This window comes from Ailuropoda melanoleuca, chromosome 15, assembly GCF_002007445.2.
Source record: "Ailuropoda melanoleuca isolate Jingjing chromosome 15, ASM200744v2, whole genome shotgun sequence".
Lineage (NCBI taxonomy): Eukaryota > Metazoa > Chordata > Mammalia > Carnivora > Ursidae > Ailuropoda > Ailuropoda melanoleuca.
The window spans coordinates 34,132,129-34,154,001 of record NC_048232.1 but is presented as its reverse complement, the minus strand read 5'-3'; the positions used below and the strand labels follow the sequence as shown (position 1 = coordinate 34,154,001).

At 52.4% G+C, this 21,873-nt stretch overlaps 1 protein-coding gene across 7 annotated transcripts; it reads left to right on the top strand.

The window, feature by feature from the left end:
• The first annotated feature begins 1,534 nt into the window (after positions 1–1,534).
• Positions 1,535–21,536, top strand: MYO1A (myosin IA). Of its 7 annotated transcripts, none has more exons than XM_034643612.1 (28): positions 1,535–1,822; positions 3,326–3,459; positions 3,589–3,704; positions 3,962–4,056; positions 4,249–4,353; positions 4,553–4,599; positions 4,737–4,800; positions 5,232–5,330; positions 7,337–7,440; positions 7,536–7,683; positions 8,156–8,274; positions 8,353–8,439; positions 9,794–9,859; positions 10,018–10,122; positions 12,574–12,636; positions 12,843–13,043; positions 13,213–13,439; positions 13,800–14,000; positions 14,254–14,347; positions 14,651–14,945; positions 15,054–15,301; positions 15,581–15,655; positions 18,778–18,912; positions 19,609–19,715; positions 20,105–20,237; positions 20,354–20,506; positions 20,687–20,814; positions 21,111–21,535. In XM_034643612.1, exons 2-28 carry the CDS (start codon positions 3,346–3,348, stop codon positions 21,232–21,234), a joined length of 3,453 nt encoding a protein of 1,150 aa, XP_034499503.1. In that variant the 5' UTR covers positions 1,535–1,822; positions 3,326–3,345; the 3' UTR covers positions 21,235–21,535. The 7 variants fall into 7 exon arrangements, 5 of the variants coding, with proteins under 5 accessions (XP_034499503.1, XP_034499504.1, XP_002916048.1 ...); XM_034643613.1 differs by having other exon boundaries at positions 14,651–14,980; positions 15,054–15,122; positions 21,111–21,534; XM_002916002.4 differs by having other exon boundaries at positions 14,796–14,945; positions 15,054–15,122; positions 21,111–21,532.
• Positions 21,537–21,873: the final 337 nt, after the last annotated feature.

Genomic DNA, 21,873 nt, shown 5'->3' with positions numbered 1-21,873 from the left:
GATGTGTATTTGTACGTCATTAATTTAGAGTGACCCATTCATCCCAGTGTGGCCAAAACCTTCCTAGTTTTAGTATTCAAGTTCCCACGTTCAGAGGACTCATCCTAGGTCCCAGACAAACTAGGATGGTTGGTTGCCCCAGCTGTGATGTTGATGCCATTGTGTCTTGGCCTGAGGATGCCATCTCATTTTAGGATCCCTTCTCTCGTGTGAGCACATAGCAGGCACTCAGAAAACGAGTGGGTGGACACACAGATAAACCCCATGCTGTGGGCAGCTGCAGATTCTCCGCCTAGAGAACAGGAGACCTAGGTTCCAGACCTGGGTTCCCAGGATCACACCATGGGAAAGTGGCTTCTCACCCTAGGTCTGTTTCCTCCACGCAAAAGAGGGGACCTGTGGTCCTTTCTGGCTCTGACACAGATGCGTCCACATACACCTGGGATTGTGTGCTGATGGCACTTCCACTTGGCTTCCTCGCTCTTTCTTTCCCTGGCCTTTTTTCTCCCTTCGGATATATATAGTAGATCAATAAATCATTTAAGGGCAGGTTGATAATGGAACTGCTGATGGGCCAGGCAAATGCAGAGTGCTTCTGTGAGAGCAGCTGAGTGTGGACCTTGAACCAAGCAGCTGTGGCTGGGAGTTGGAGGATCGAGTCTCTCTAAAGCTAAGTGTGGGTAATGACCCATTTGCTCTTTGTGCGTGCCTGGGAGAGTGGATGGTGGGCAGAGGGAGCCTGTTGTTTAGGAATTTTCCTGGGTGAATGAGGGGGTACCCTGGAAAACAGGATTGTCTGAGCCTCTTGTCTATTGGAGGCGGCTAGTTCCAGCTGGACTGGTGCCAGGAAGCAGTATCTCAGGGTCTCATTCGGGTTCCTCGCACAGAAGGATAAAAATCTGAAATACCAAGCAAGACTTGGGGTGAACCTATGGGTGACCTAGGGTCAAGAAGCTGCATTCTGTTCCTGGTTCTGCCACATATTGTCTGTGGAACCTCAGTATTTGCCTCTAATTTTCCTTTTCAATGGAGTGAGTAGCTGCACTGCTTAGCTCACAGGGTGGTGTGATTCAGTGAGATGGTACAGGTGGGAGTCAATGAAACTGCCATCTATACAAATGCCAGGTGGTATTACTAACTATAGCCTTTGGGTCTGTTTGTGGGGGCTGACTCATTGCGGGAGGGAATTTGGGGATTTTGTCTGCTTCGTTCCCCAAATAATGTCATTAATACCCTCTGACTCCCAACGAGATAGGTCGATTTGAGGCAAGTGCTGTTTCTTTGCTAGGGAAGACAGCCCAGACTGCCTTCCTCTTTGACAAAATTCCTGACTTTGGAAAAGCTTTCCCTTGGCTACATATTCCACTCTTATTTCCAAATTTTGGAGGCGGTGAAACAAGAACTTTACCTGGGCCCCTCAGCTGAGTCTAGCCAGATACGCTTTCCTACCTAGAGGGGGCTTGCTCAGGTGACTGGGCATCTGCCTCTGGGGCTTCAGGCCTGGGAAGGGTTAATGGAGCCACACCCTCAGCAGGAACAGCCTCGGACTTTGTGCTGAGCAGCCCTCTCCGGCCTCTCCTGGCTCGTCTGGCACAGGGAGCCTTGCTAGAGGAGGTAGCACAGCGGAAGGGCAGAAGAGTGGACACCAGCAAGAGGAGGGCAACCTTTTTCCTGGCCTTCTGACACCATGGACAGCTCCCGTTAACGAAGGCACCTCTCCACCCTTGGGGCCTGGGACTCCTATGCCCCCTTCCTGTCGAATTGGGATTTCATTCACCATTCTCCAAGGGACGTTGAAGTCACACCCTAGTTCCAGTGTTGGGTGAGTCTTGCCTTGACCTGTCACTGCTCTGCACATCTAGGGTGCCCTTTCTGGGGACTGTTTCCTTTATCCCTTCCCCCCTCCAACCCATCACATTCCCACTCCCCTCAAATCCAAATCCAAAGAAGATGCCTTCTTCTAGCCCTGCTTCTGCTGCTCACCCCTGCCTGCCAAGTTACTAAAAACTTTTATTTCTTAATCTGGAAAATGTGGGATAATAATAGTACCCACTTCAACGGGATATTATTCGTAAGCATCAAATGAATTTATGTATGTAGTGTTTGGAGCCCTGCCTGGCCCGTGGTACCTGATTGTCAGAGATTGCTATTGTCCCTGTTCTTACTGCTCTCTCAGTTGTGTCCTTCCAGGAGGTGACGAGTACTCTCATTTTCTGAAACTTGGGGAAAGCAGAGTGAGGGCTGAAGGCAGCCTCTTTTGCCCTCTGGCCCCACCTTCCATCTCTGCTTCCCTCCCCTCCTCCACCCAGGTTGAGCATTGCTGGGGACGAGGAGGACGTGGCTTTTTTATTCCTGTTAGGGAGTAGCCCTGACCATTGTACTAATGGTTCTGTCCTGCACCAGGCCACTCCACCTACTCGGTCCCACAGGAAAGACTGAGGAGGGCTGGGCTTCCTCCTGAGGTCATACCTGCCATGTGCCCACTGCATGGGGCTGAGCCCCACAATAACTCTGCTCCTCCTTGCCCACTCCCACCAGCTACTAAAAAGCTGGGTGTGTCCCTCAGGGGCAAAGTCCATGCTCGAAGGTTACAGCAATGGGTGTAAAAGCCGGAGTTGGAGAACTAGGGACAGGCGTGTATGCACATCCAGAGACGGTGATAGCTACTTGATGTGGGAGAAACCAACCTCACTTTTACTCAGGGTATTCTAATCTTTTGTGGAAGAACTCCTGCCTCTGTCCTCTAACTCATCAATCACCTCATCCAGCCCCTATTTAGAAGATGAATCTCACTGTGGCAATGAGAGGGGCCTTTGGAAGAGCGTTTGCACTGGGTGTGGGTGGGCTGGGTGACTGAACTGGAGGTTGCGAGAGGTAGGAGCTGAGAAGGAGAACTGGGGGCAGAAGGTCAGGGATTCTGCACCCTGGCCAGGGCCTCCGTGCAGGAGGGAGCGAGCTCCCAGAGCTTACCCTTTCCTCCCCAGGCTGGTCGGTGGCAAGCAGAGCTGTGCTCCACCAGCACCCCCCACCCCGGGGCTGCCTGCTGGGGGCCTTCCTTACCCCACCAAAGCAGGTGGTCCTGTCCCATCCTTGCCCCACCCCTCCAGCCCTAACCCAGGGAGCAGGGGATTCTCCCTACTCGCGGTTCCCACAGCTTCCACTGTGAGCTTGGGCTAGTCCAGAGGCCTCCCTGGGTTGAGGACTGTCTCTAGGGCCAGGAGTTGGAGAGGAAGGCTCCCTTACATCCTTCTGCCCTCTTCCCCTCACACCGTTACTGGCCCCTAAAGCTGAGTAAACTTCAGCTAACTGACCCCCTTACTCCCAGCACCAGAAGCCCCTCTGGACATGACTCTTCTGGAAGGCTCTGTGGGGGTGGAGGACCTTGTGCTCCTGGAACCCCTGGAGCAGGGGCCTCTGCTCAAGAACCTCCAGCTGCGCTATGAACACAAGGAGATTTACGTGAGTGCCTGTGGCTGCCCTGGGCTGTGGCGTGTGGCCTGAGAGCACCTGTGCTCCCACTCCTTCCTCCCCTGCCGGCTTCCCTACCCCCCCTCCCCCGCTCATTCTCTTTACCTTTCTTGCCTCCAGACCTACATCGGGAATGTGCTGATCTCAGTGAATCCCTACCAACAGCTGCCCATCTACGGCCCGGAGTTCATTGCCAAATACCAGGACTATACCTTCTATGAGCTGGAGCCCCACATGTGAGTAAAGGCACCGAGGGAAGGCTGACAGGGCCCCCGCTTCCCCACAGCGAGACACCCTAATTTCCTCTATCCTTTCTCCTGAAGGAAGCCCTCCAGCTTCCTCCGCCCCCAGGAAGCCCCTTTCTAGACCTATCACTTGCCTCAGTCTAGTCCCAGTGAGGAGGGCGGATGACCCTGGGGCTAGAGATGGAGTGAAAGATGGTGTCTTCGATTAGCCCCACCTCAGTCATCACCTGCGTCCCCCCCCCCCCAAGCTATGCTTTGGCAAACGTGGCATACCAGTCACTGAGGGACCGGGACCGAGACCAGTGCATCCTCATCACGGGCGAGAGTGGAGCTGGCAAGACCGGTGAGGCGCCTGGCTGGGGGGGTGGGGCATGGAGTCCCTGCTGAGCTATCCCCTCGCCTCTTCCCCAGCCAGGCCCAGTCCTGCCCCTACCCCAGAAATTCCTCCCCAGTTTTTCTGCTTCTGACGAGTGTGAGGTGCTGGACCTAAGGGGAGTTAAGGGGGGGGATCCATGTGAAGGTTTCTCTCACGCAGAGGCTAGCAAGCTGGTGATGTCTTATGTGGCAGCTGTCTGTGGGAAAGGGGAGCAGGTGAACTCTGTGAAGGAGCAGCTGCTTCAGTCAAACCCGGTGCTGGAGGGTGAGGATTCCAGTCTCTGCCTTCTTTGCTCACCCCCACCTGACTGGCCCCAGAGACACGGTAGCCCTCTTACCCTGTTCTCATTCAGCCTGAAAAATCTGAGATTGGCATCATAGCCGGAAGACCTTCCTCCTTCCCCTTCTCCAGAGCCCCTCTTCTCCCCTCAGTCTCCTCACCTCCCCTCTCCCCATCTCTGCAGCTTTTGGCAATGCCAAGACCATTCGCAACAACAACTCCTCTCGATTTGTGAGTGACCATCTTCCTGGCCTGGGAGGAGAGGGTGTGGGGGCTTGAGAAGGAGAAATGTGGCACAGACCCCTGCTGGACAGGGTGGTGAGAAGAGGAGGAAGCACAGTCTCTCTCTTTCTCTCTGGTCTCTGAAGGGAAAATACATGGATATTGAGTTTGACTTCAAGGGATTCCCACTCGGTGGCGTCATCACAAACTGTATGTTTCTCCCCATTCTTTGTTTTCATTTTTGCTTTTTTAGATATTTTGTTTATTTGAGAAAGAGAGCGAGTGTACAAGTGGGGGGAGGGGCAGAGGGAGAGGGAGAAGTAGATTCCCTGCTGAGCAGGGAGCCCAATGAGATGGGGCTCGATCCCAGGACCCTGAGATCATGACCTGAGTCAAAGGCAGCCACTTAAGTGACTGAGCCACCCGGGCGCCCCGAACGTGTCTCCCCATTCCGCTCACCACCTCTCTCTCCTCCCTGCCCCACTGTGTCCCTTTCTGCTGATTGCTACTGTAGGAAGGGATAGTAGGCTACCGCCAGGAGACTGCCCAAGCCCTGGGAACAGCAGCGACGAGGGCAGACTCAGAGGGAAGCTGTGGCATCTCCCTGGCCTTCAGGAGGTTCTCTTCTAATCCCCTGCCAGATCTGCTGGAGAAATCCCGAGTGGTGAAGCAGCTCGAAGGAGAAAGGAACTTCCACATCTTCTATCAGCTACTGGCTGGAGCAGAGGCTGACCTGCTGAGTATGTGCCTGTCCCAGACACCGGGCAGAAGATCCCCAAACTCCACTCAGTCTCCTCTGGGCCCCGGCAGCCCTCTTCCCTGCAGCCCTCGGGCCTCTTCTTCCTGCGTTGCGCATGCTAAATCTCATCCACTCGTTGTTGGGAACAATCCCCTGACCTCTGTGTTCTCTTCTTTTTCTGGGATTGTATTGCTAGGAATAAACCTTTTGGCCTCTTGCCCTGCTCTTTTTCCTCTGTCCTGCTTGGGTTCCCCATTCCCTAGGCTGGCTTCAAAAATGGAACCCTTATTTCCATCTATCATTCTTTCCTATCTTGAATTGAAGGGACTTTATCAATAGCTCAGCAGAAAATCAGACAGGATAGTCTAAGTGTTCAAGAACGTTTGATGAGCTATAGTGGAGATTGTTCTGGGTCTACACCTGCCTCACCCAGGCCCTGTCCTTGACTTAATCTTCTTAGATGGCTTTATGGAGGTTCCATGTATCCATTCATCAAACATCTCTTGAACACCTACTATGATGGAACATTGTGCTAGGCTCTAGCAGTGCAGAGTTGAATAAGATGACATGGACCCTGTCCTTGAGAGCCTATGGTCTTCCAGGGATGGTAGATGCATGAACAGAAACACTGCAGAATACAGTGTGATCAGTGCCAACAGGCCTGTGCCGGTGGCTGTAGGAGCAGAAGTCGTGGAGCACCTTGTCCCAGGGAGCCCTGGGTGCTGGATGGGCCCGAGGTGGCTCTGGGTGGGCATCACTGCGAGTCTGGTGGGACTTCAGGCCTTGCCAGAGTTTGCCTCCCAATCCTGCCTCTAGCTGTGAGCACTGTGGGTATCTGGCCCCCAAGGACCTGTCCTTTTGGTTTCTGGTTGTTCTTTGCTGGACGTGTGTCCTCTCCTTTCCCCTCCTGGGGATCTCCATGGTTCAAGAGCCCCTGCAGCTCTCATTATTCCTTCCCGGCTCAATAGTCTTGGTTGTGCTCAGTTTGTCTGAATCATAGGCACTAGTATCTTGTTCTGGTTGTCTCTGTCACCCATTGATTTAAGTTAAGTCTGAGCAGGGCCTCCCTGGTGTCATCATCCCAGGACCTTTCTGACTCATTCTTTGTCCAGACACCCCTCTTTAGCAGGTTCCTGTTTCAAAATTTGTGTCTCAGGGGAAGCTGCCATTAAACTCTAGTTTGAGGGACATTCCCTGATTCTCAGATCATGTGAATAACAGATAATTGATATCCCTCAAGCTCCATGCTTAACCTACTCCTTCCCATCTCCGGCAAACAGCTTCGACCATTCCCTTGATTCATTTATTAAAAAGAAAAAAGTTTGTATATGCTAGCCAGGCACACAGGATATGAAGACGAAAAACACAGTTCCAACGCACAAGTTGTTCATTTGTGGGAGATACAGAAAAAAAACAAAACCTGATCCATGTGTTATGGGCTGGGCTAGAGATTCACCATAGGGGAAAGCAAGAGAGCCTTTTGGCTTAGCCCCACAACATCAGAGAAAAACTTCCAGAAGAGGGCTCAGGGTTGGGGAACCTTGCACCTGCCACTTTGTTGGTGCTTAGTGAACAAATAATGGGCCAACCCCGGCCAAGGGTGAGGTGTTGAGGCTCCGGGTAGGTGGGAGATATGTGCTAGCCCTTCTTTCCTCACCTCTGTCCTCTCAGAGCCACTGAGAACCGAGCAGGATGGAGAGTATGCCTGTTTGTTTTCATTGTTTAGAACCCTGAGGATGGGACGAGGAGTGGAATGAGTCTTCCATACAAGTTGGAAAGAAACGCAACAATTAAGAACACCCAAACCCTAAATACTGCTTAAAAATTTAGTCTATTATCATAGGAATTACTGATCCCCAAACAAAGGAGGCAGGGGAAGAGCCTAAAACAAAATGGCTCCTTTGAATTAATGAGTAAACCAAGCTAGGGCAGCGACTGTGAGAGTCGAGGCCAGAGGACTCCTGAGAGCCTGTGTATTAACCCTTTTCTTCACACTGGCCCTCCCAGAGGCCCTGAAGCTCGAGCGGGAGACAAGATGCTATGTCTACCTAAACCGGAAAGTGTCCACAGTTGACGGCATGGACGATGCCTCCAACTTCAAGGCTGTACAGGTGGGTGCCCGGGGTGGGCCCACGCTTTGGCTTTGAGAAGGGAGGCATTGAACTGGCATCATGGTTCAGCTTCTGATTTCCTCTCTCTCCTCAAGAGTGCAATGGCTGTGATTGGGTTCTCGGAGGAGGAGATCCAGCAGGTGCTGGAGGTGACGGCCCTGGTGCTGAAGTTGGGGAACGTGGAGCTGGCAGGCGAGTTCCAGGCCAATGGAATATCAGCAAGTGGCATCTGTGATGGGAGAGGTCTGCACCGCCCTGCTGGTACCCCCAAGCAGCTCCCAGAATCTCCTACTACAATTTCTGTTCTCCCACCATCTCCTGCATAACTGACTCCACTCTGATTCAGTCCCACTCAGCCCATTCCCGAGTTCTTCCCCAAACACACTTAGGGAGAATTCCCAGTGAGACATTTTGGAATGAGGTTATGAAGTGTGATAGACCAAGATTCTGGGACCTCTCTGAATCTCATTGGAGTCTTTATAAAGAATTTCAGGAGATTCTCCTATTAAAGTAGGTAATGCATTCGAAGTGTTCAGAGCTCCCTCTCTTCTCCTCCTCCCCAGAGATTCTTCCTGGGCCATGTCCTGGCTGGACTGTAAGGACATCCCCAGCAAGACCTAGGGACACCCGTCTCCCAGCAGTGTCACTTCTCAGCCCGCCCTCCCCGGGAGGAAAGCCCTCTTTCAGGCCATGTTGTGTTTCTTCCTCACTCCAGGTATTCAGGAGATTGAGGAAATGATGGGTTTGAATTCAGAGGAACTAGAGAAAGCTTTGTGCTCAAGGACCATGAAAACAGCCAAAGAAAATGTGGTTACTGCACTGAATGTCATTCAGGTAAGGGCCCTATGGGAGGAGGCTGATCTGGGGACTCTTCTGTGGCTGCCATCCTAACCAGCTGGCCCTGCCCTACAGGCCCAGTACGCTCGTGATGCTCTGGCCAAGAACATCTACAGCCGCCTTTTCAACTGGATTGTGAATCGAATCAATGAGAGTATCAAGGTCAGAAATGGCTCACCTCCCCCAACACTCCCCTGTCTGCTTCACCTTTCTTGCCCCGGTCACTATCCCCATACTTTGGGTCCTGAGATGAGCAGAGGAGGAAGGATAAAGGGTAGGGTACAGTTCCTTCCAATAGTGTGTTGTTGTGGAAACATCTCTGGGTTTTAAGTTTGACTCTCTGGAACCCCTACTTACCAGCTGTGTGGCCTTTTTGTTTCACAGAGATTCTGAGCCTCAGTTTCCTGATTTGGAAAATTGGACAGTAATGCCTACCTGCTTCACAGGGCTTAGTGAGGATCGGATAAAATTACGTACATGGTTACCATATAACCCAGAAATTCCACTCCCAGATATATATCCGAGAGATCTGAAAGCAGATGTCCACATAAAAACCTGTACCCAAATGTTCAGAGAGGCATTATTCATAGTAGCCAAAAAGTGGAAATGACTCAAATGTCCATCAGTGGATGAATGTGGTCTATCCATACAATGGGATATTATTCGGCCGTAAGACGGAACGGAGTACTGATTCATGCTCAGCATGGACAAATCTTGAAAACATTCAAGTGGAAGAAGCCAGACACAAAAGGCCACATTTTGTATGATGCCATTTATTTGAAATGTCCGGAATAGGCAAATCCATGGAGATGGGAAGTAGATTAATGGCTAGCAGGGGCTTTGGGTAGGGGGAGGGGAAGGGGGAGTGACTGCTAGTGGGTATGGGTACAAGATTTCTTTTGGAGATGATGAAAGTGCTCTGGAATTAGGCAGTGGTGATGGTCATACACCTTTTTAGGTAATTTAAAGGGTAAATTTTATGGAATATGAATTAGATCAAAATAGAGCTATTGTTCAAAACTTTTTGTACATGAAAATGCCATCAATTCAGAAGCTATTACTGAAAGGCAGCAGGGAAAAATAGAATTTAAATCTAGGTTTGGGTAAATGCTTAGCCTTTTTGAAATTTGATTTGTTCATCTGTAAAATGGGAATAATCACACCTTCTAGGGTTATCGTGAGATTTAATGAAGTAAGAGCATAGATTTTTTTGTAAAATGCTCTACAATTCTAAGAGATGGCTGTTTTCCTGAGAGGATCTTAATGTCTTCCTACCTCGAACCCTGGGAGCACCGCCCGAAATCTGTTCACATCGCCCTTCCCCCTCCCTCCCTCTGCTTGTCCTCTGCAAGCATGTAGAGGAGGAAGGAGAATAAAATCACAACAGTTCTTTCCCAGCATGGTCAAGCTCACCCGAGTTCCGTTTGCCCTCTGCTCCAATCACCTCCACCCCAGAAGGGCCTGGCCTGCGGGGCAGAGGTACCTGTCCTCAGATGTATCTTTTCCTCCTCTTCAGGTGGGCACTGGGGAGAAGAAGAAGGTGATGGGGGTCCTGGATATCTACGGCTTTGAAATTTTAGAGGTGAGAGAGCCTCACCCAACTGCAGCACCCTGCTTCCCTAGGGTTGGGACATGTAGGCTCAAAGGGGAAGGGGTGGAGAGAGGGGAGGTGTAAGGCTGAGAGGCAGGAAGGGTCTTGGGCTGAGCTGCTCCCTGTCTGCCCCGGGTCCCCTCCCTCAGGATAATAGCTTTGAGCAGTTTGTGATCAACTATTGCAACGAGAAGCTGCAGCAGGTGTTCATCCAGATGACGCTGAAAGAGGAGCAAGAGGAATACGAGAGAGAGGTACGCCGAGCCTACCCCCACATACACTCTCAGAAATTGCTTCTGGGCACGCGCCAGATCTGTCCTTTCCCTCCATCACGATTTCCTCTCACTTGTCCCCAGATGGGAACACAAAGGACAAAAAGTTTTCCTTGCACTGGTGAACACTCCAGCATTACCAAGAAGCCCTGGTTTTTGCTCTCCGTTGCCCAGTCCCCCTGCTCCTGCCCCAGGCCACGCAAGGAAGGGCAGACTGATGGAAGGGGGTGTGTGGGGAGACCTCACGAGGGTGAGGTGACGGCTGTGCGCGGCCTGCGGCGTGCTGTGAACCAGACTGAGAAGGGACATTTCTCCTGGCCTCATCACCCTACCACATCCTTTTTGGTGCTCTTCTCTAATGTCTCAGAATGCTTTGTCTCCTCGGGCCCTGGCTGATGTCACCGTCCCCTCTTGTGGCACCCTGATCCCAGACTTCCTCCTCAGACATGCCCCATGGCTCAACATTTCCACACTCCTTCCCCTGTTTGGCGAGAACCCTTGTTTTCTATGGCGAGGTGTTAGAAAAGCTATCTGATTGAGCTAATCCACCCCAAAGTGTGAATGGCTGAGAGTCTCACTCATCAGAACCCTCCCAGGGATGCTGCCTGTGAGCCCTCAGGACTCTGCTGTGGCAGAATTTCAGGCAATGTGGTCACAATGTGTGGGAAACGGTTTTGTTTTTTAATTGTTTTGTAGGTTATTTTTAAAAATTAACGATCAAATAGAGAACACATTCCCATGCTTCAAAATTCAAAAAGCTTAAAACAGCGTATGAAGAAGGGCTCCCTCCCAGCCCGTCTCCAGCCTCCTAGCACTCCTCCCATCTGGAGGTGACTGGAGTGGCCCTCTTTTCAGAGGTCTTTTACGTGTAATCAAGCAAATCTATAAGTACATCTTCCCACAGATTTCTTCAAATGGCAGCGAATACACTCTGCTCTACACCTCGCTTTCATCAGTTAACAGGACATGTTTCCGTATTGGTATATAGCTACGTAGGATTGCAAGGATATCATACTTCATTTAACTAGTTGGGGAAGGTATATTGCGGATGAAGTGGGAGGGCAACTTTACTTAATTCCACTCTGCCTTCCCTAAAGATCTGTGAGGAGGATGAAAGAGAGAGGCTTGTGTTCCCCAGCCACACCCCCACACCTGGAAATGGCCTGAGCCTGGGAGGGCTGGCCCTTGGGTGAGATCAGGAGCTATCTCACCTGCGGCTGTCCCTCAAGTGGGGAACAATTGTCTTCGGGTTGTCTTCTGTACCATCATTGCCTTAAAAAAAAAAAAAAGATTGATTGATTGATTTTTATTTTTATTTATTTTTAATTAAGGCACCTGGGTGGGGTGGCTCGGTTGGTTGGGTGTCTGCCTTCGGCTCAGGTCATAATCTCAGGGTCTTGGGATGGAACCTGCTTCTCCCTCTCCCTCTGCCCTACTCATACTCTCATTTTCTCTCTCTCTCCCAAATAAATAAATAAAGTCTTTTTAAAAAAATTATAAAATCTTTTTAAAAAGATTATAAAATCATTAAAAAATGATTTATCTATTTATTTGAGAGAGAAAGAGCACATGCACATAGGGGGGAGGGGCAGAGGGAGAGGGAGAAAGAGTCTCCAGCAGACTCCGAGCTGAGCACAGAGCCCGACACAGGGCTTGACCTCACAACGCTGAGAGCAGGACCTGAGCCAAAACCAAGAGTCAGAAGCTTGACCAACTGAGCCACCCAGGCACCCCCATTCTCGCTTAAAAAAAAAAAAAAAAAAAAACTACAATCCCAAAGTATCAGGTAGATTAGTGGTTCTTAAACTGTGGTCTTAGACCAGTAACACCAGCACTCCCAGGAAGGTGGTAGAAAGGCCGATTCCTGGGCTCTGCCCTGGATGCACTAAATCAGAAACCCTGCGGGTGGGGCCCAGCAGTCTGTTTTCCCAAGCCCTCCAGACAACTGTGATGCCCGCGTGAGAAGCACTGATGTAGGGCTTTGAAGATGTATCAAGTTAGGTCTGTTGTTTGATGAAGTTGGCTCATGTGCTTTGGTTTTATAGTTCGTTGCGAGAGCGGTGTGGCCATTTGCTCTTCCACTTACTCAGGGATCCTTCCCTTCTCCCTCAGTGGGGTAATCCCTATCCCAGCTTCACTCAACATATCACACTTCCCTCTCCACCCCACAGTACCTACAGGGCTCTCTATAGCATTTCCCCCTCCCTCACGGCTGCTTTGGGTCCTCCCACGTGACTAGCCACCCACCCCACAAATTCTCCATCAACCTTGGAGGGATGGGGACCTAAACAGAAACCACACCAAGCACCGCTCCTAACTATAGGGCTTTCTGAGTCCTTTGTGGAGTGGGTGAAAGGAAGCCTGAGTCCCGTAAGGTCTTTGGAGACATGTCTTGGACCTGCTTCTGTGACCTCTCACATCTCCTCTTGCCAGGGTATACCGTGGACAAAGGTGGACTACTTTGATAATGGCGTTATCTGCAACCTCATTGAGCATGTGAGTTATCCTTCTCTCACATCTGAGACCTCCTTTCTCTTCCAGACTGCCTGAATATCCTTGCCCTGTCTCTCTCACCCGCCTCCCCCTGCCCCACTTGGTAATGGTAAAGAGGACAAAGGATGAGGGGCAGAGGGACATCAGTCAGGATGTGGACATATTGGAGGACCTGGCTGAGGTTGGGCTGATCTTGTTTCCCTGACCAGAATCAGCGAGGCATCCTGGCCATGCTGGATGAGGAGTGCCTACGGCCTGGGGTGGTCAATGACACCACCTTCCTAGCGAAGCTGAATCATCTCTTCTCCAAGCACACTCACTATGAGAGCAAAGTCACCCAGAATGCCCAGCGCCAGTATGACCGCACCATGGGCCTCAGCAGCTTCCGTATCTGCCACTATGCGGGCAAGGTGACATGGCAGGGCTGGAGGGTAGAGACTAGGGCTGGGTGTGGGTGGAAGGCAATGGGGGAGAAACTGAGGGGAGATGAGATCTGGGAATACTTCATGCTGAGACTGGGAGCACCAAGTGCTGGGACAAGGTCATGGGCCCTCCAGACCAACAGCCGTTCCTCTACAGGTGACTTACAACGTGAACGGCTTCATTGATAAGAACAATGACCTACTCTTCCGGGACTTGTCCCAGGTCATGTGGAAGGCCCGGCACCCTCTCCTTCAGTCCTTGTTCCCTGAGGGAGATCCCAAGCAGGCATCTCTCAAACGCCCCCCGACTGCTGGGGCCCAGTTCAAGAGTTCCGTGGCCATACTCATGAAGAACCTGTATTCCAAAAACCCCAACTATATCAGGTGACATGCCGGGCACATAGGGAAATACAGTGTACATGAGGACACATGCAGTGTCCGTGTGCTATAGACCCTGTCCTTTGCGGGGGGGGGGCAGGGTGTCTCTGGAATAGGGGTGTCAGAGGCCCTTTCCTCCTAAAAAACAAAGCCAGATGAGTTGCTGAGAGTCCTGTAGCAGGGAGAGCATCAGACTTTGGTAGGGACCGTGCGTCAGTGAGTGAAGCTGGGAAGGCCAGTGTGTTCACTTCCTCTGAAATGTTTCTACTAAGGGGAATGTGTGCAGAATAGGGTTACGGAGACCAGGATAGGTCACACTTGCAAAGGTGAAGTTCCTGAGGCCCGTGCCTTGCACCCCCCGCCCAGGTGTATAAAGCCTAATGAGTATCAGCAGCGAGGTCAGTTCTCGTCGGAGCTGGTGGCCGTCCAGACTCGGTACCTAGGGCTGCTGGAGAATGTGCGAGTGCGACGGGCGGGCTACGCCTACCGCCAGGGGTACAGGCCCTTCCTGGAAAGGTACCGATTGCTGAGCCGGAGCACATGGCCTTGCTGGAATGGCGGAGACCGGTAGGATTCCCGTGGGAGACGGGAGCTGGGAAGGGCAGTGCAGGGACCATCTGGGCCGGGGAGAGAGCAGTGTCCTGTAAATCACCAAAGCTCCCTGAATGGATACTTGGGGAAATGAATGATCACTTTTCAGGGGCTCTGAAGTCCATTCAAGCCCTGAACTCTTCTCCCTAGGTAGAAGGAGTTGGGGAAAGGTGAAAGAAGACCCTTCTCTGGGATGCCCCTGGGCAGCTTTCCCCATCTCTTCCTGTAGGGAGGGGGTTGAGAAGGTCGTGGGGGAGCTGAGCTTGTCCTCAGAGGAGCTGGCCTTCGGGAAGACGAAGGTCTTCATCAGAAGCCCCAAGGCTGTGAGTTGGAGGGCGCACTTGTGTTTGGTGGGGCTGGGCGGTAGACGGGTTGGAGAGGCCACGAGTGAGAGGCTGGGGTGGAAGGGAGCATCTGTAACTGGGGATGGATGGTGGGTGAGGAAGTCTGCTCACAGCAGGGACTTTATCCCTGGGACCGGAATCAATCCTTGGGCCCCCACCCTGTCCTGCGCCCTGGCAGTTAGGGGGCTGCACGGTGCACGCTGAGTGCCTCTAGCTGGAGTGGGACTCCTGAGGGTCTGGGGGATGTGCCCTTCGTGTCTGAGTGTCCAAACCTGGCACCAGCCCATGACAGAGTTGGAGTTCAGTAGGTGCCCGTGGAGTGAGCGAACGCGCCAAGGAGACAAAGGAGTGTGTACCACACTGGCTGGGGAGGCCAGGCTCCTGGGTCCCCCAGGCCCGCCTTTCCACCCAGCCGCGCTCTCTGCAGCTGTTCCACCTGGAGGAGCGGCGGCGCCTGAGACTGCAGCAGCTGGCCACGCTCATACAGAAGACCTACCGGGGCTGGCGCTGCCGCTCCCACTACCGGCTGATGCGGAAGAGCCAGATCGTCATCTCCACCTGGTTTCGGGGCAACACGGTACCAGTGCCCCCAAGCCCCAGCCCCTCGCTCTCGTAAGAGACTGGGAAGCGGGGGAGGTGGTTCAGGAGATAGAGTTCTTTCTAACAGGCCTGTTGTTTTCTGCAGCAAAAGAAACGTTATGGGAAGATAAAGGCATCGGCTTTGCTGATCCAGGCTTTCGTCAGAGGGTGGAAGGTAATGGGGAAGGGCGGAGGGGCTTCCTCCCCACCCACGGGTCCTTCCCCCACGTGGTTTCTCCCGGACTGTGCCAGTTGCTGGGAAGAAAGAGCAGCAGAGAGCGAATCCTGCCCACACCCGGGACCTCCCGGGATGCGAGGGCACGTGCACGTCTGCATGTGTTTCTGGGTCTGCAGGTGTGTGTCTGGGAGTGTGGACGCACGCCGGGGGGATGTGTGTCTGTGCCCGGGTGTGTCTCTGACTTGGCAACAGAGTTCTGCTTGCTGCTTGGAGGGCCCTGCTATTTGCCGACTCGTCTGCCTTTACTCTCACCCTCTAGCACGGTCTCAACTCTTTATCTTACTGTGTTCTCGGTGTGGGTGAGGAATAGTAGAACCCCTTCTAGATCTGGCTCCTGTCTTCTATGTCTAACTATCTATCTTTACGTTGGCTCCTTTCTCATATGCCCCTGCCAGGCCCGCAAGAATTATCGAAAGTACTTCCGATCAGGGGCTGCCCTCACCTTGGCAAATTTCATCTACAAGAGCATCGTAAGTGGTGGGGGTGGAGGGTGGAAGTTGGGGGGTTGAGGAGGGAGGGACAGGTTTGGAAAAGGAAGATGAGGGGTTTGAGAAGATGTGACTCAAGGCTTTCCCCCAAAGGGCTTTTTCCATCCACTTGTGCTTGATGAAGTCTGGGGATAAAAGGGAATGGGACAGCAACCTGCAGGGAGCAGGCTCCAGCATCCCAGGGCCCAAGGGCCGAATAGGAGGGCATTCTGGCCCCAGCGGATGCTGCAGGCAACCTTGGGGGTGGAAGGGCTCCCAGCACACCCAATGACTGGCCCGTGGTGAATAGACTCGGGGGGAGATGGGCTGGATGGTAAACAACAGTGGAAGAGGCTGAGCCTTCTGGAAGAGCACTGTGAGGACACACATAGGGCCATTTTAGGGTTGGGGTGAAGGTGGAGGAATTCTAGCTCTCTTCCATCTCTTCTGAGACCATAGCAAGCAAGTCCAAAATTAAATCTGGAGGATTTGGGTCCAGGTGGCAGGAAGAAGCCAGGACATCCAAACTATAAGCAGTTTCCAGCAAGAGGAAAAGAGACAGAGGAGGGTGATTTCCAGAGACATCCATCCAACAGCCTTGGTGCTTCTGAGGAGTGGCCAGGGAAAGCAGATAGGGAGAGAGTAGCACTTGTAGCGACACCTCGTGAAAGGCCGGAGAGGGAGGAAGGACACTTTGGACAGAGGCCTGGGGTAAAGGAGAACTGACCTCCGCTGATTCCATGTTGGACAGTTGTTGGGACTCTTACTAATGACGCTCCTGGGACACACTCATTGGAGCTCCCCTTCATGGTTGGAGAGATGGGATCCCTGACCCTCCTTATTGCTTCCCTGAGCCTTCGCTGGGCCCTCCTCCTCCCACCCAGGGAAGCTCCATCCTCCCAGGCCTCTTCCACGGCCCGAGTCTCCTCATGCTTGTTACAGAGTGACCTCCTTCCTAGAGGACATGCTCTCTTGCTGCATCCCTGAGGCCAGGAATCCGATGTGACTCTTACCTCCTGACTGGCCCCTCCTCTACCTTCTCTTTCACCTGCATATTATCAGGCATCTGCTGAATGTCACCCCAGGAGCTGTTGGACTTAGACCAATATTTCAGTGACTCACAGCCCCTACAGAAGCATGCGTACGGGGCCACTCGGCCTCGGTTCCGCCAGTGTTTCTGACGAGTCTGTATTTTGCTATTGCCTTGCCTGTAACTAATGCTAATACCTACTAATTTTTGAACACTTACTATGCACTAAGCCCTTTACATGCATTAACTCTAATGCTGTTAAAAATCCTTGAGGTAGACCCTTTCCTTTCCTGCATTTTGCAGGCCCAGAGAGGCTGACTGACTTGCTAGGGGTCCCACAGGTGGTAAGTACAGGAGATCTGGGATGCAAACTGACTCCAGAGTTTTAACGCCTGCCTAAGACTGTCTCCCCAAACTGTCCCCTCCCCCCATAGAGGCCAACCTGGGGCAGGAGGGCTATAAAGGGAAAGGCAAGACTTTCTAGATCTAGAAAAAACAATTAAAGGAAGAAAACCCTCAGAGGTTCCACATCAATTAGAACATGGGGGATCGGGACGCCTGGGTGGCTCAGTCAGTTGGACGTCTGCCTTCGGCTCAAGTCATGGTCCCGGGGTCCTGGGATCAAGTCCCTCGTCGGCCTCCTTGCTCAGCTGGGAGCCTGCTTCTCCCTCTGCCTGCCACTCCCCCTGCTTATGCTTGCTCTCTCTCTCTTTCTGACAAATACATAAATAAAAGTCTTAAAAAAAAAAAAAAGAAGAGGGAGGGATTGCAGGAAATGCTTAGGAATGTTTATTGAATTAAATCAAACTAAACCAGACCAAGGACCAGGGACTTAAACCAGGGTCTAAGGTGATTAGAGCAAGCCTGCTAGATCTTTGTAGTGGAAGAATCGAAGAGCTGGGATAGTGTCTGGACAGTTACAGCAATATACTGAGTGCACTGCCTTTTTCTATTTTAATTTTTCTAACCTAATGTCTTAGTAAAAAGTTCTCATAAAAATTCCCCAAACTTAGAAATGCTCAAAATCAAGCCATTTTTTTTAAAAGATTCATTTATTTTAGAAAAAGAGAGTATGAGCGAGCAAGGCAGAGGAGGGCAGGGGAGGGACAGAGGGAGAGAGAATCCTGAAGCAGACTCCAAGCTGAGCATGGAGCCCGATGTGGGGCTCGATCTCAAGACCCTGAGATCATGACTGGAGCCAAAATCCAGAGTTGGCTGCTTAACCAACAAAGCCATCTGGGCCCCCCAAGATGAAGCCATTTTCTGTATCTTCAATAATTCTACCCCACAGACAAACAGGGTGCTGGGTGCTCCCTGGGATGTGAAAACTTGAGAATCCTTGTTCTAGATTGGGGGAGACTAAACAGATGCCATGGGTGAAACTTGATTGGATCCTAGAACAGGAAAAATAAAAGCAAAGCTAAAAAGGACATTTTTAGAAGTTTATATAGGACATTAGGAGAAGCGTGAGCATGCACTGCTGTTGGATGAGTGTATCTAATTAATGTTAGTCTGCTTAGGTACGGAGGTGCGTCTCAAAGGATGGGTGGAACCTGAGTGTGCAGAGCTGAGAGCAGCGTGGGCTAAGGCACACAGCAATAACGCATGGGCTGGGCGGAGGGCCTGGCGAGGAGGCCTATCTGAGAGATGTGTCAGGATAGTGCAGGGGATGCTCTGGCCTGAGCTTGGGCTCTAAGTCGAATTCTTTGAATACCGGGTGGAGGTGTTGGGCTTGACTGATCGGAGAGGACGGGAGATGGCCCATGCAGGCAGTGGTGGCCAGCAGTAGGCAATTGTGAACCAAGACAGTAGGAAACTACAGGAGTGAATCTTCCAGGCCGGTTTTCCCCTTGGTTCCTCTCACCTCACTACCCTGGGCAGCAGGTCTCTGCTTGGAACTAGCCCTTCCCTCCCTTCAGTCTCCCATTCATGCTCTTACTGGCCAGCCTCCAGCCTACGCTTGACACCGAAAGAGATCTGGGAGGGGACCCCCTTCCATCTCCTCGCTTAGTGGTAGGCTCTGGAGGAGAGTTTGCCTCTTGGGAGGACTTTCTTCTCATCAGTACACTCCTAATCCTGCCCCCTCCCCATCTAGACACGGAAGTTCCTGCTGGGGCTGAAGGACAATTTGCCATCTACCAACATCCTGGACAAAACGTGGCCAGCAGCGCCTTACAAGTGCTTCCACACAGCCAACCAGGAGCTCCGGCAGCTCTTCTATCGCTGGAAGGTGGGGGGGTCGCTGCACCTGTCGTTGCTCTTTTCTGCCTTGTCGCTCTCATTTTCCTCTTCTGCCTCCCTTTTCCACCTCTTTTTTCATTTTTTTTATTGTGAAAAAGCATACATAACAAAATGAGCCATTTTAACCATTTTTAAAGCAGACAGTTGGGCGGCATTAAGCACGTTCCCATTGCTGTGAGACATCACCACCACCCATCTCCATACTCTTGCTCCTCATCCCAAACTGAAACTCTGTACACACGCATTACACAGTTCCCCCGTTCCCCTCTCCTCAGCCGCTGGACCGTCTACTCTACTTTCTCTGTCAATTCGACTGTGCTGGGGGCCTCATCTAAGTAGAATCGTACATTTGTCCTTTTATGTTTGGCTTATTTCACTCAGCACAGTGTTCTTCCGTTCAGGAAGTACTTGCTGAGCACCTGTCTAGACTAGGCCTTGCTCTGTGTGCGGACATACAGCCCTCCCCCCTCGGGCTGGCATTTCATTGTCTCCATCCCTCTCCCCCACAGTCCCGCAGGCTCCAGTACTCCTCCAGCTCCTGCCCTTTCCGAAGCACCTAGAGCCTGTTCTATTCCCTGTCTCTCCTCTTCTCCATCTCTCAGTGTTCTCCCTCCGCCCCCGCCCCCCAGTCCTGCCTCCAACCTCCTGCCTCCGGGAGCTAAGCCCCTGCCTCTCCCCCTCACAGTGCAAGAAATTCCGGGATCGGCTGTCCCTGAAGCAGGTAGAGAACCTGAGGGAGAAGCTCTCTGCCAGCGAATTGTTCAAGGACAAGAAGGCTTCCTACCCCCAGAGGTGAGGGCCTCTTAGACCCCGCACAGTTTCATCAGGAGCAAAAAGCGGATCCCCCAGGTGGGATAGGACAGTGGTCCCAAACCTGAGTGTGCGTCAGCACCGCCTGGCAGGCTTGAGAACACCCAGGCTTGCTGCACCCCCTTCTCAGAGTTTCTGATTCGGCACGTGTGGGGCTGTGGCCTGAGAATTTGCCTTTCTAAGAAGTCCCCAGGTGACACTGCTGCTGGTCCTGGATACACTCTGAGAACCACTGAGATTGAGGATATGGTGGAGGGTGGGGAAAGGGGCACGGAAGAACTAAGATGGGAACTCACTATGGGGAGGCTCAGGGCCTTGGGGATCAGCAGTAAGGACCTGATCTCCACCACATACTTCCTGTGTGCCCTCAGTGTCCCCATCCCGTTCCGTGGTGACTACATTGGGCTGCAAGGGAACCCCAAGCTGCAGAAGCTGAAGGGCGGGGCGGAAGGGCCCGTTCTGGTGGCAGACACTGTGAAGAAGGTCAATCGTGGCAATGGCAAGGTGAAGGCCCCATCCCGAAATCCTCCCCAGAGCCTGCTCCGGAGCCTTGGGGCTGGGAGCCGGAAGGGTGGGGGCGCAGCCTCACCTTTCCTCACACTTTACTCTTCGGTCCCTAGACTTCTTCTCGAATTCTTCTCTTGACCAAGAGGCATGTGATTCTCACAGACACCAAGAAGTCCCAGGCCAAAACTGTCATTGGGCTGGACAGTGTGGCCGGGGTGTCAGTCACCAGCTTCAAGGATGGGCTTTTCAGCTTACATCTGAATGAGGTATCGGAGCTCCCTGGGTGCAGGCCCTCAGACTGCCAAAGTGGTGGGTGTCATGGGGTGGCAGGTGGGCTGGAGGTGATGGGGACCAGATCTCTCACTCTGGACCTTCAGTGCCTCTCAGGCTGCTCCTATGGAGGGAAAATGAATCCTGTCCTTTCACTCTTTTTTCCCCTTCCTAAGATATCATCAGTGGGCTCCAAGGGGGACTTCCTGCTGGTCAGCGAACATGTGATTGAACTGCTGACCAAAATGTACAGGGCTGTGTTGGATGCCACACAGAAGCAGCTTCCAGTCACCGTGACTGAGGAGTAAGGCCATGAGCTGGCGGGGAGGGCCAGCCTGGGGGCAGGTGACCAAGCTGTTGGTCATTGTGACCGGGAAAATTCGTGTAACCAGAAAGGGAAGCACACTCTGTCAGGGCAAGTCTCAGAGGTGCTTCTTAGTCTCCCCACCCAAGTTCTGTGGGGGCTCTGAGTCTTCTGACATGAGGGGAGGAGAGATGCGCTTCCTTCAAGAAGGGGAGGGGAAGCCATCATGAAAATACGGGAGTAGGGGTAAGGGGATGGGGGTTCTAGCTTTGCCCCTCTGTCTGTTCCCCCTGCAGTTTCTCATTGAGGTTCAAGGAGAGCAGTGTGGCTGTCAAGGTCATCCAGGGCCCTGAGGGTGGTAGAAATGGCAAGCTAAGCTGCAAGAAGAAAGGGAGCCGTTGCCTGGAAGTGACTGTATAGTGAGGAGGAGGGCCGAACGCAGAGACAGCAGCTTCTTCTCTTGGACCAGTGCCAATCCCACCCACCCATGTTTATGGGAGGATCTCCTCCTGTCCAACCCCCCTGATCCCGGTATGGGGCTCAGAGACTGAAGAACCCTTGAAGAGGACCTTTCTTCTCCCAAACTCTTCCAGTCCCTTCTCCCTTACAACTTAGGTTCCTCCCACCCTCAGCCTCTTTGCCCACCAATAAAACAAGTGACTTCCCAAATGTTTGCTTAGTGTGGGTGAGTCCCTGTTCCCCCACCTTCACAGGACTGTACTTTGACTGCCCTCGCCCTCTTTCCCCTCCTCAGGCTCCTTGAAGCTAGCAAATGCAGATAATAAGAATTGGAAAAGAAGGGAAATTGTCTCTGGGCTCCTTGACCGGCTGAGCTCTGGCGGGGTTTGGAGAGACTGGGGTGGGGGTGGGGCAGCCAGCGATGGGGCTCAGGTCCCAGGTGGCCAATGGGCTGATTCATTAAGTGTGTCCCTGGAGGGAAGAAGTGAGGATCCCCGTCTTGTCGGAAACTAGGATCCTTTGGAGATTTAGCCTGAAAAGAGGCCCAAGGTTGGAGGGCTCATGTGAGTGGAGGTGAGCTGGGGAATGCAGGGTCCCCTG

What these genes read in the sequence shown, in the direction of transcription:
- MYO1A (XM_019796190.2), top strand. Translation starts at nt 3,346, where the DNA reads ATGACTCTTCTGGAAGGCTCTGTGGGGGTGGAGGACCTTGTGCTCCTG. An exon ending in GAATCAATGAGAGTATCAAG is followed by an intron (nt 8,440 to 9,793) that starts GTCAGAAATGGC and finishes CCTCCTCTTCAG; the next exon opens with GTGGGCACTGGGGAGAAGAA. An exon ending in TGCTGGAATGGCGGAGACCG is followed by an intron (nt 14,001 to 14,253) that starts GTAGGATTCCCG and finishes CTCTTCCTGTAG; the next exon opens with GGAGGGGGTTGAGAAGGTCG.